The sequence below is a fragment of the Chiloscyllium plagiosum genome, unplaced genomic scaffold, assembly GCF_037043375.1.
Source record: "Chiloscyllium plagiosum isolate Xiang-an unplaced genomic scaffold, Cpla_swu_hap1 HiC_scaffold_17, whole genome shotgun sequence".
Classification (NCBI taxonomy): Eukaryota; Metazoa; Chordata; class Chondrichthyes; order Orectolobiformes; family Hemiscylliidae; genus Chiloscyllium; species Chiloscyllium plagiosum.
Genome location: NW_028270155.1, coordinates 49,299,712 through 49,311,428, shown reverse-complemented (window position 1 = coordinate 49,311,428; position 11,717 = coordinate 49,299,712). Strand labels below are relative to the sequence as shown.

Genomic DNA, 11,717 nt, shown 5'->3' with positions numbered 1-11,717 from the left:
AATGTGACCATGTTTGAGGGATTGTTTGTGCCGATGGGACTGCTGACTGCTATGACTGAACTTGAGAAACTTGTTTATTCTGCCCAACATAATGAATGTGTATTGGATAGTAACCAGAGTGGGACCAGAGGAGATATAGTTGAATTCCCATCTAAACGACTGGAGAAAGACAGGTTTAGAGGTATACTGAAACATATTCTCGGCTACTCATGTCTTTTACGGTTTGTAAATGGTTCAAGTCTAGTTCATGTTCACGGGAGTGATTGAGGCCAGACAAACTAAGGGTGAGGTGAACATCCTGCTGTATATGACTGCTTCAGCTAAGCAATGGGCTAGGTGACCCTGGACATCCCATGTGCAAGTCTACAACTGCTGGGCTGGAGCTAGTGATGGTATATTTTGGCTAGTGGACTAGCCCGGGCAATTTCAGAGCAGCTATGATTCATGAGACTGCAGTAAATGTGTCAACACATTTGCTGAAGTGGAGAATAACTCGTGGAGCTTTTCATGTAAAATTTTGGAATTTTGAGCTTCCGCATTGTCACATCGCTACAGTCAGCAAGCTACATTTTCTCATGTGCAAGGCAAAATAGGTAAAGGATTCTCTGAGGATGGAGAAATTTTTTAAATCAATTTGATCACTTTTATAAACCATAACTGACAAACCAGTGTTTTATTAATTGCTGAAATTAAAACCAAGTCTGGATATCCAGATTTTATTCTTTATTGAATTACAAGTTATGCATGTCACTATCTGGGTCTAATGCAAATTTAGAATTTTTCGACAGTTTATATTCTCTTGTATAGTTTTGAATTGAAGTCCTGATCTGTGGATTGGCACTGTTGAAGAGAACCAATGGTGTTTAAACCTACACACTGTTCCTATTTCCAAATGATTATATTCACTTGGTTTATATTCAACCCATTTGATGAAGATGAAAACATCACAATGTATCCTATTAAGTTAGAATAATTCCTTCTGCTCTACTGAAGTCTTGCTTCTATTTACTTCGATATTCAATTGATGAAAGTACACTGATTCATAAGGAATGACTAGGACCTTTTTTACAATATGATAAAATGCCATGTAGCTATAAGGATATTCCCTTGAATATTTAGTCTACTGCTTAATGTTCACTATACATCTTATGTATTTGCTGTAAGGATCTTTCAGCACTTAGTGCATCAATAACATACTACTCCTACATATACTAATCTTCCAGACTAATTGTATGCAAGATAGCTGCCAATTCTGTGCACACCATAATAGTAATCATAACTATACATTAGTGCACCATCTATGTGTATACATAATACATGGCCTTGTTTTGGAATGCTGTGTGGAGATGAAAATTTACCTCCAAGAGTTTCTTCCAGTGTAACAAAAGTACAACACTGGAACATTTTTTTTGATTTGACAGATTTTTATAGTTTGTTTTCAAATACCCAGTTAAAATTTAATTTTCAACATGAAAGTTAATGCTATAATTAAATTTGGTATGATGTGTATGCTGTCCAAAACCTGCTTTAAAAGCTTTTAAATCAATTGGAAACATTTTTAATGCTTCAGCAATCTTTCTCAACCTAAAAATTCACTCTGCCTTCAAATGTCAGATCTTTTTTTTAAAAAAAGCACAAATAGCTTGTCAAAGCAAGAGATTGGTGTGTTCAAAGGATCAAAATCTTGGTCACTTGCAATTTGTGATTTCCTATGCTGTGTTCATTGCCTGTATAACCTTCACAAAGCTTTAAGCTCAGCTGTAATCTTTTTGTGGTTTGCTTTCCAGGTTAAGATTAAGGAAAGGAAACTATTCACAGCAACTGAGGTTGACACCTCACACTGGATCAGTGAGATCCTCTGTCATTGGCTACATCCTGCAAACGCCTATACAATGCAGTGTGGTTTTCCTGACAAATCCGCTTAGCTGGCAATTCATTGCTGTCATCCAATGATAAGCCACGCTTCTTGGTTGGTGATTCACCAGACTTAATCATGCTGTTGATGTCTCTCAGTCTCTGAAGATAAACAGAATTTAAAGAACATTATTTTTAGGGTGCAATAAATAGTTTTTTTTTCTTAGATGAGCCAAATTTTCTAAGTGTCAAGATATTTGCTATAAACTATTAATGGAGGGAATAATTACTGAGTGTAAGTAACTAAACAATGGCACAGATTTATTGGGCCAAAGTAATTATTCCAATAGCTATTGCAAGACCAACTTATTTCTAAAATGTGCCCAAGGATTACTTGTTTCGAACTTTGATATTTAAGTCTACTTAACCAACTTCTGTTGATAAAAGCATTTGGCACCTGTGTTTTTGTTTACATTTTAAATTCATTTTGCTACTCGAAGTTTGAAGAAGACTTCTGAAGCACTGGGGAACTTTCTGGGTCGTTTTTGCCAAGATATTTAGAATAACTGTTACAATAGTGAAGTTCTCTAGCACACTCTGAGAATCCTTCACAGTTAGGCGTTGTGGCTTGGTAGAGCTGTGCCAGCTTCTATAGGACAAGCTGGAGTCTTCTTGACACTTCTTCCCTTGGTCACCTCCACCTAGGATTTTCCCAGTGTTGTGTCCAAGAGCCTGAGTGCCCTCTTACTCAACCATTCAGGGTGGCTCAAGAAATGTCAAACAATCCACTTCATGCCTTTGATAAAGGGTCAGTTAGACTCGAAACATCAGCTCTTTTCTCTCCTTACAGATGCTGCCAGACCTGTTGAGATTTTCCAGCATTTTCTCTTTTGGTTTCAGATTCCAGCATCCGCAGTAATTTGCTTTTATCCATTTCATGCCTTCACTGGAGGTAGGTGTGTCGTGAGGAGAGTTGTATCTACTAGAGTGCTAAATCTTCAAGTGCACCTTTTTAGGATTTCTAGGGAAGTTTAATTTGTGCTAGTTTAAGCCATGTTGCATGCTAGAACCAGAATGTGTTTCGTATGTCTATTTGCATACTACCAATTTAAGACCTTGCTTACATTCTTTCATGAAATAAACTCTAACATTTGTGATCGCAAACTAAAGGATTGTAACAAATATTATAACACACAATGTAAGTGTAATATGGAAAGTTCATTACTGTAGCTTACCTTTGATGGACTTTTGCTAAAACAGTAAAACATTTTTTCTCTTGGTGAGAGTGAACCTCCGTTCTTGTGAGGTGATATATAAATGGAGTGATGCTGAGATAGTAAGACTCTGCGTGGTGATCCTGTCCTTACAGATGGGAAGGGTGATAAAGTTGGAGCTTCATTCTATACAAACAAGCACATAATTACATTAGTTTTGTTTTTCCTTTATCACCCTCTAAATACTTAAATATTTGGTATCCTTGATTTCACACCATTTGTAACTTTTCCTTCAACTTAATTACTATGAAACAACAGCAATAATGCTATCATGTTATGAGTAGTTTTCAGAAAATGTGCAACTGGAATTGGATATCTGCAATAATTCAGTGATATAATGGAAATTCCAGTTGTCTCCTCTGTCACTTCCAAAACATCTACAGTTTGAGGAGGATCAAACTTTGTGAGGTCTACTCTGCGTAATGACTACATCTAATACTCTGTTCAGCGAGCCACATCAAGGTAAATTTTAATTAACTAAATTCTGAACTATAACTGCTGCAAACAAATGTTGTAATGTGCCCACCTGTATAAACACAAACTATTATTCACAGATTATTTTAATTCGTATCCTTCTCAAGTAGACAAATTTATCTAAAATAATTTGTGGTCTTTGAACAATGTTGATAAATTTGTTTGTGGCACTTGTTTTAATTAATATGGCTACTAATTAGCCAGAAATGCAGTAATGGAACCACTTCAAAATGATGTTTTACATTTGCAAAACATGTAAATGCACATTGTAAGCAATACTAAATATGTAGGCATTAAAACAAAAATCAGTTTATTTATAAACTGTAGGAACTTTAAATATTTAAGTGGATACAAATTAGGCTTTTAAGAGTATGACTATACTATTTTTAAACAAAATGCATGCTGTGGAGAATCCAAAGTAATGGTTGAAATGTTCATGACTTAATTCAGAAATCTGGGTTTGACTCCAAATTGTAGATTGGTTACTAAGGAAACTTTCAGACTATTCAGACATCCTCAGCTGACTTCTAAACTGGGGCTGGGTCTCAAAGAAAAAAAATTCCATTCCAAAACAGCAGAACTATCTAAAGCGGTGTCTCTTTGTTATCCATAGTCTATAAAATGTTATGAAGACACTTGATGAAATGAGTTCACATTGGTACAGTTGGAGTATTTTTCTGTAATTGGGCTTTTTTTTTGGTTGGGACAAGAGAAGAATCTGTAATGTCACATCTGTTAGTGAGATCATCTACTTATCTACCCCATGGATATCATTTAAGTGCTCAAAATCTGGAGGAAGACATCATTGGTACAAAGTGAAAGTTTTGGTTCTGTTAAGATTCCATTTAGCACATGTGTTTTTATAACATTTCCTACCACGAATTATACATGTTTCAATGCTCTCTGCTGGTACAATCTGAGAACTACACCATACAATTTAACCAAATACAGGAATGTACAAGTTGCCAAACACAGGATAAATTGTGATACGTTATTGCTGTTCTTGATCTGCTGCCTAGTATGAGCATGGAAAAAAATGTCACAGTAGTGCCAAAAAGTTTACATAAGGATCTAACTTGGAATAAAGAACCCAGCACCTGAAACTCCTCTATTAGTTTCAGAAATGTGAATGCTTCCCACAGCTCTGCATCAAGTTAGGTACATATTATTATCATTACATTTGAATGGGTGTGGAATTGTACATTTGTGAAACAAATGCTATTGAGTCGTAGGACAGTTAGCTTTTTTCTTATGCTAGCTATTTGGCTGGTATTTTTCTTCAATCAAGAATAGTATTTTCCTCCACATTCACCTGCTCATGCAGACCAAGCTTTAATTTAACATTTCTAAGAAAGACACAGTGCACCTTCAGAGTTGAAAAGTGTGGTGCTGGAAAAGTGCAGCAGGCCAGGCAGCATCTGAGGAGCAGGAGAATCGACGTTTTGGGCATAAGCCCTTCAGGAATCTGCAGTCCTCGCAACAAAAACTCCAGCATCTGCAGTCCTCACTTTCTCCTAGTTGATCTTAACCTACATTCTCCTGCTCCTCGGATGCTGCCTGACCTGCTGCACTTTTCCAGCACCACACTTTTCAACTCCGATCTCCAGCATCTGCAGTCCTCACTTTCTCATAGTGCACCTTCATTCTGGAATGGAATGTCCACCTGGATTTTTGTGATCATTCCTTGGGTTGGAATTTGAATGGACAAACTTTCAACTCAGAAATAAAACTGCTGTCATAATTGTACAAAAAAGTACAATACCACACCATTTTAAGTTAAAACCTCCACTTGTACAAGCTACATCTTACCCCATTCTCTATATTTGATGAGGAATATTTCAATGCAAATGCTTTGACTCTTCTGATGTAGATATTATTGTAGAATTGAATGAGATCACCCCTCTCCTCCTCTTCCATATCACTGTTTGCTCCAGCTAGTCGCGTTGGTGTAGGTGGTGCACTGCTAGGTTGAGGCACAGGAAGTGTACTGCTAGACCTCATGTTTGGGCTAGAGTCTCTGCTAGCTGTATAAAACAATTTGCAACAAAAATGACCAAAGAAATTTTAACTTTCAAAACACACTAGTTACATGGTACTAATATCAGTAGCATGATGGGGGGAGGGGGAGAGATACTAGATGAGGGAAAAGAGGATTTTGTGGAAAGAGAAAAATGTGCTTTCATTGGGGTATAATGCGAATGGTATCTGCATCTTCAGGCAGAAAATGTTGCGTACTATCTTTTCAGGGCCTGTATGGCATTGGCTATAATGAATATGCAAAATTACATGAGGCCAGCAAGATTAAATTGATGTCAGGAACAACTGGCTGTATCATTTTAAATATGCTGGGTATCAAGGTGAGGTTCTGACTATGATATGGCATGTTGCTGATTTCAGAGGGATTCGGGGTTAGTGGTAATGCAGCAAATGTCAGGAAACAGTAGGAGGCAGTTCCAGCCTGGCAATGCTTGTCCAGGTTCACAACAGCCTTCAGCCAATGGGAATATCATTCCATTTTGGGATATTCAACCAGTCAAGTCGTTCCAGGTATAGTGAATGGTAGAACAGGGCTAGAATAGGTGAAGGGCACCATGGGGGCAGGGTATATACAGGAGAAAAAACAAATTTGCAAAGAACCTTTTCAATGAAACTTAACTCAAAATTGACACTTAGCCCGCTGCCTTCAAGAATGGAGAGTTTAGAAAAAACATTGTGCAGGAATAGGTGAAAGAAATGATTTGAGGCAGTGGGAAGGATGATAAATTTGAGCTCAAATGGAAAATTGCTTAATTTTCTCCAGTCTTGTGTGTGTGTGTGTGAGAGATAATATGTACTCAAATGACAATCGGGGAATACCTCCTGTGCAATATACAGGATACTGATGAAATGAATCAACTGCAACTGGGGCTAATACTTCGAATGACTTTGTTAATCAAGGTTCTTGGAAGCTACATCAGTTCATGTCTTTTAAACAAAACTATGTAAGCTCATTCCTGAAACTAATTTCAGCTAACTTCGTATGATTACAAGTGCAGGTTCTGAATTCTACTCTTCACGTTGTGACTAACTAAAATGTATCCCAGGAGACAGCAAACCAGTGATTTCCAAACCATGATACCCTAAAGTTTTCAGAACATGTGTACAGATCTGCACCAAAGGCAGAACAATATTTAAATGGGCATATTTATATAAACCCTGTCTTGGTTTATAGCAAGTTTAAAATAAAAAATTCTGAAACCATATGTGCCCCAATGTAGAAACAATCGTACTTATGATAAGGACACATGTTTGAAATACTTACTCCTGTCTCTGCTAGTCTCAGTTGGCGAGCCCTGGCGACCACTACTGTCACTGCTACCTGAGGTCCGTCGTCTTCGAGCTTTTAGCAGCACACTTCTGTAAATCTACAGGCACAATTTTATAACCTGTTTAAAGGCTTACTGTGTGTTGTTACGTGCAACAACTTAACACAAAAACCAGTTTATTACATTTTGGATTGCAGTAATGTAAAAGTGAACATTATTTTCACCCTTGAAAGGCTTTGGTTATTCACCAATGGCTAGATGGGTAGGATTTAGTGGTAAGGAAGGTGATTTCAATCAAATATGAAGCATCACTGCATATGATGACAAACAATTCCCTTTGTACTGTACCTAGAAGGTCTGACTACTGTTCTAACACCTCTGATTCCTCTTGCAAGAAAATGCTTTTATTTTCCATGTATATTGTGTAGCTTTTAACATCAGGATCAGCATGGTCAGTGCCCTTCAAACTTCACTGTTCCAATTTAAACTGCAATTACTCCAGTCTTTATCCTGTTCTCTTAATACCAGACTTCAAAACAAAAGATGCAATATATTGTCTTGTTCATTCTTTAAGTTCCACAACTAGGAATTTCTCCATTTGTCATTACACTGCAATAATTGACAAGCTGTTAAAGAGCATGGAACATGAATTTGTTAATTCCTGTTCTTTTTTTATTTGGTCATAATTAAACTAGTTCCATAAAAGCAAAACACACTGGCGCGGAAGGTAAAATAACAGATTGCTGAAGAAAAGTAAATAGATCTGGCATATTTTCTGCTTTTCTTAATCTTAAGTCTTAAATATTGGCAGTAGAGTCTTAGTTAAAGATGTGGCTGATTATGACATCTTAGTAAAAAGTATGAAAAAATGTTACACAACTATCTTGCAGATGTCACAAATAAGGTACAATAGCTGTCAGGAAATGGTCTTCATCCATTAAAGCATAATGGTGAGCTATTTTAATCTAAAATCAAATGTTCCTGACCCCTGCATACTAGTCAGACCCAAGGCTTATCCCACTTATAGTCTCTCTTCAATAATGTTGTGTTAGGAAGTTGGTCATTAATGTAAATCATGATCCATCAAAGTGAATCTCTTTACTTTTGAGTAGAAGATAAATTGCTCCCTATTTCTACACTCCAATAGGCAATTGTTTATAAATGGCTACTGTTTCACAGGTATGAGCAGTGTCCCAATGCTTCACTGAAATGGCTGTTTTCTTTTAGACCTTAATGCTGGTTAGCTGGAAGGAAGAGCACAGCTGAGGCTAATTCTGTTCTCATTCAATGTTCATGCATGCATATTCCCCACAGGGATAAATAGATAGAGATCAGGTTTGGAATCCTAGATTGTTTTCCCTTTTGTTGTTTTGAGAAGATACTGAGCCAATAAAACTAATTGTGTCCCAACTGAAATCACTTGACTTAATACAGGCTAGTGATCAGATTTGCTTTGCTGTACATACAGTGCATTTATGCATTGTCTGGTTTAATGATAATTACTAATGCAATGTTGATGCTTTAATTATAAACTAACTGACTTGGGCTGGGAGTTAGATTTCTGTATTTTTCTAAGTGAACAGCCCATAGATTGGACATGGAGTTTTTCTGTGAAGGCCGATCAGCAAACCAAAGTTTAAATTTGGGTCCATTTTCATGTAGTCCCTGATGCCATATATAGTATCACTAGCAAAGGTGTGTCAAACTTCCTAGCTTCTCAGCTGAAGTTTGTGGTACAGGTTCATGTGTATTTAAAAATGCAAGAAATGCTTAAGTTTTTAATAACACCTTGACAAATTATACCATGTAGCATCAATTGCATTTAAAAATAACCTTGTTGGTTATTATAAAAGTCATTGTATGTTTGTAAGCAGTATCTATCAATTTATAGTTTATGCTTAATCTGTTTCAGCTACATCTAGAACACATGAACTAACATGGAAAGAATGTAAATGTACTGCCAGTGATTTTAAATATTATTTTCCCAGGTGTCAGTCTTTTGTGCTTGTTATAAGAAATAAAAGAGCCAAAATAAACTGTTTCCAGAAATGTGAAACCTTCAGTTCACCATATGAACTGAAATAATTCCCCCAAAGGCTCAAATTCATGATGTATAAAGTATCTTGCTGTCCTTTCAAAATATACAAGCATTTTCACAAGGCTTATTTTATAAGATTCATTAAACATGATTTAGAACATTGTTTCTGAAGTTACTAGTTCAGGATTGCATTAATAGTGACTTTCACGAAAAAAAATTGACTTAATACTTCTACAGTTAAATAGCAGAATTGCAGTGCAACTGGTAAATCATTATTTTCAATCAAATTTAAGTTTAAAACATCCATGGTTTTACCTGAAGTAGCAAAGCAAGAGATTGGAATCTAATTCAATTCAACAAACACAATTTTATGCTGATTTAATCTTATTGGTCAAGATTATAACCTAGTACAAATAATCAGGTTGGATTTTAAAAAATAAAATCCACATCTTTTAATTTTGTTTTCCCTCTTGATTTCTCCCTCCCCCTTTTTTTAAAGACTTTCTTATTGAGTTTTTCAGTGTTGGAGCTCACCAGTCAGACTGATAATTTAATGTAATCCCCACAAGCCTCTGCATGAACAGTACAGTATCACACTCTGGTTGTGTCACACTGACCTGGGACCAGTGCTTTAGAGTAATTTAGCTAACTTCAAAAGGAGACTTATTTCTCTAGTGTCTATTCTGGAAATTAATCAAAAATTGAATTAGGGGAAGGTACTCTTGTTGCAACTTGCCAAGGGATGTTTGTGTCAGCAAGAACAGTAATTCAATGAATGCATTACTTGTAATCCTAGAAAATAGCAATGAGAGGTGTGGGGCATTGCATTTAAATATGAGGAACATAATTTATGAACCTTCAAATAATTTTTAGATTGAATCAATTTTAGCAGAGTACAAAATAAATCTGTTTAAGGTACAAGCATGCTCATAGTCAGACGTACAGCATGGAAACAGACCCTTCAGTCCAACTCGTCCATGCTGACCTATACCCAACCCAATCTAGTCCCACCTGCCAGCACCTGGCCCATATCCCTCCAAACCCTTCCTAATCATATATCCATCTAGATACCTTTTAAATGTTGCAATTGTACTAGCCTCCACCACTTCCTCTGGCAGCTCATTCCATACACATACCATTCTCTGTGAACAAGTTACCCCTTTGATCTCTTTTTTTATATCTTACCCCCCTCACCCTAAACCTATGCCCTCTAGTTCTGGACTCCACAACCCCAGGGAAAATACTTTGTCTATTTATCCTATCCATGCCCCTCATGTTTTTGTAAGCCTCTAAGGTTTCCCCGGAGTGTCAGAGGCTGAGGGGTAATGAACTTGCACTCCAAGCTCTCTTTGTTCAGCAACAAGGCCAAGGACCTTACCATTAAGTGTACAAGTCCTGTTAAGATTTGCTTTCCCAAAATGCAGCACCTCACCGTTATCTGAATTAAACTCTATTTGCCACTCCTGAGGCCATGGGGCTGTCTGATCAAGATTCCATTGTAGTGGACAGTGAAGAAAGTAACTTGGATTACAATTCCATGCTCTGGGAAAAATTTTCAGAGCTTGTTCAGGGCAAGGAAAATTAATATAAGGCCCTTGGAATATATTAGTCTTTTAAAATCCTTGGCAGCTTTAGCCAACCACTGAGAAAATTGTCTTGCTTTGTGTCTTCTTTTTTTGTCCCAATTGAATTCAATTCTCAGATAAAGCCCTGCTAGAATTACTTCAAAACTAGTTGGCTGGAGGGGATGACAGGAGCAGGCATACCTAAAAATGAGGCGTGAAGCTGGTGCAGCTACAACACAGGACTACTTACACACCGAACACCCTGCAATAGACAGGTCTAAACATTCTCTACACAAATGATTAGTTCTAAATGTACAGTTCTATGACATACAATTGTAAATAGTGGTGGATAATTTAAAGAAAAACTAATAGCTGTGAAGGCACTACAAATATCTTAACTTCAATGAAGGGGGAGCTGAGAGCAATAGTGATAAAGGTCTGGATCTATCTTCAGCCAGAACAGTCAAGTGGATGATCCATCTTGGCCACCTCCTGAGGTCCCCAGTATCATATGCCATTCATCAACCAATTCAATTCACTTGAAATGATATCTATAGGTGGCTGAAGGCACTAGGTACTGCTAAGGCCTTAAAAATATTGTGAAATCAGTCCTGAAGTCATCTGTTAGAGAATTAGGCCATACCCTTTGCCAAGCTGCAACACTTTTAATTTCAACGTTCCACATTGTTGGGTAGATAACCAAACTGCTGGAGAAACTCAACAGGACTGGTAGCATCTGTAGATGTTTCTCACTTCCAGCTTTTATTTTAGCTATCCAGTATCTACAATACTTAGCTGGGCAATGTTCTACATTAAAACTATGTCCTATGTAGACAAACAGAAGGCTGGAAGAACACAGCAAGTCAGGCAGCAGCACGTGGAGGAGAAGTCAATGTTTCAAGTGTAACCCTCCTTCAGGATTGGGTGGGGGGAAAAAGAGGAGAGGTAGGGATAGGTGAACACGGGTAGAGGGTATGACCTTGTTGGTCAATGGGAGGAATGACCCTTCCACCTACCAACCAGATTCAGAGGAATGGAAGGGAGAGGGAGGGGCTGGGAAGGGAGTCTGGGCATGAGAAGGGAGGTTAATTGAAATTGGAGAACTCAATGTTGAGTCCTCTAGGCTATAGGCTACCCAGGCAGGAGATGAGGTGTTCCTCCAATTTGCAGTTTGATTCAAGGATGGTCATGTCGGAAAGGGAGAGGG

At 37.5% G+C, this 11,717-nt stretch overlaps 1 protein-coding gene across 3 annotated transcripts in view; it reads right to left on the bottom strand.

The window, feature by feature from the left end:
* Window positions 1-710: 710 nt before the first annotated feature.
* rbl2 (retinoblastoma-like 2 (p130)) overlaps window positions 711-11,717 on the bottom strand; it is a 112,968-nt gene continuing 101,961 nt past the window's right edge. For all 3 annotated transcript variants that reach the window (XM_087995902.1, XM_087995903.1, XM_087995904.1), the window contains exons 16-19: window positions 6,904-7,006; window positions 5,412-5,626; window positions 3,090-3,254; window positions 711-2,016 (exon numbers count right to left, since the gene is read on the bottom strand). In XM_087995902.1, the coding sequence (XP_087852028.1) occupies window positions 1,846-2,016; window positions 3,090-3,254; window positions 5,412-5,626; window positions 6,904-7,006 (654 nt within the window). In that variant the 3' untranslated portion in view covers window positions 711-1,845. The remainder of the gene's footprint in view (window positions 2,017-3,089; window positions 3,255-5,411; window positions 5,627-6,903; window positions 7,007-11,717) is intronic.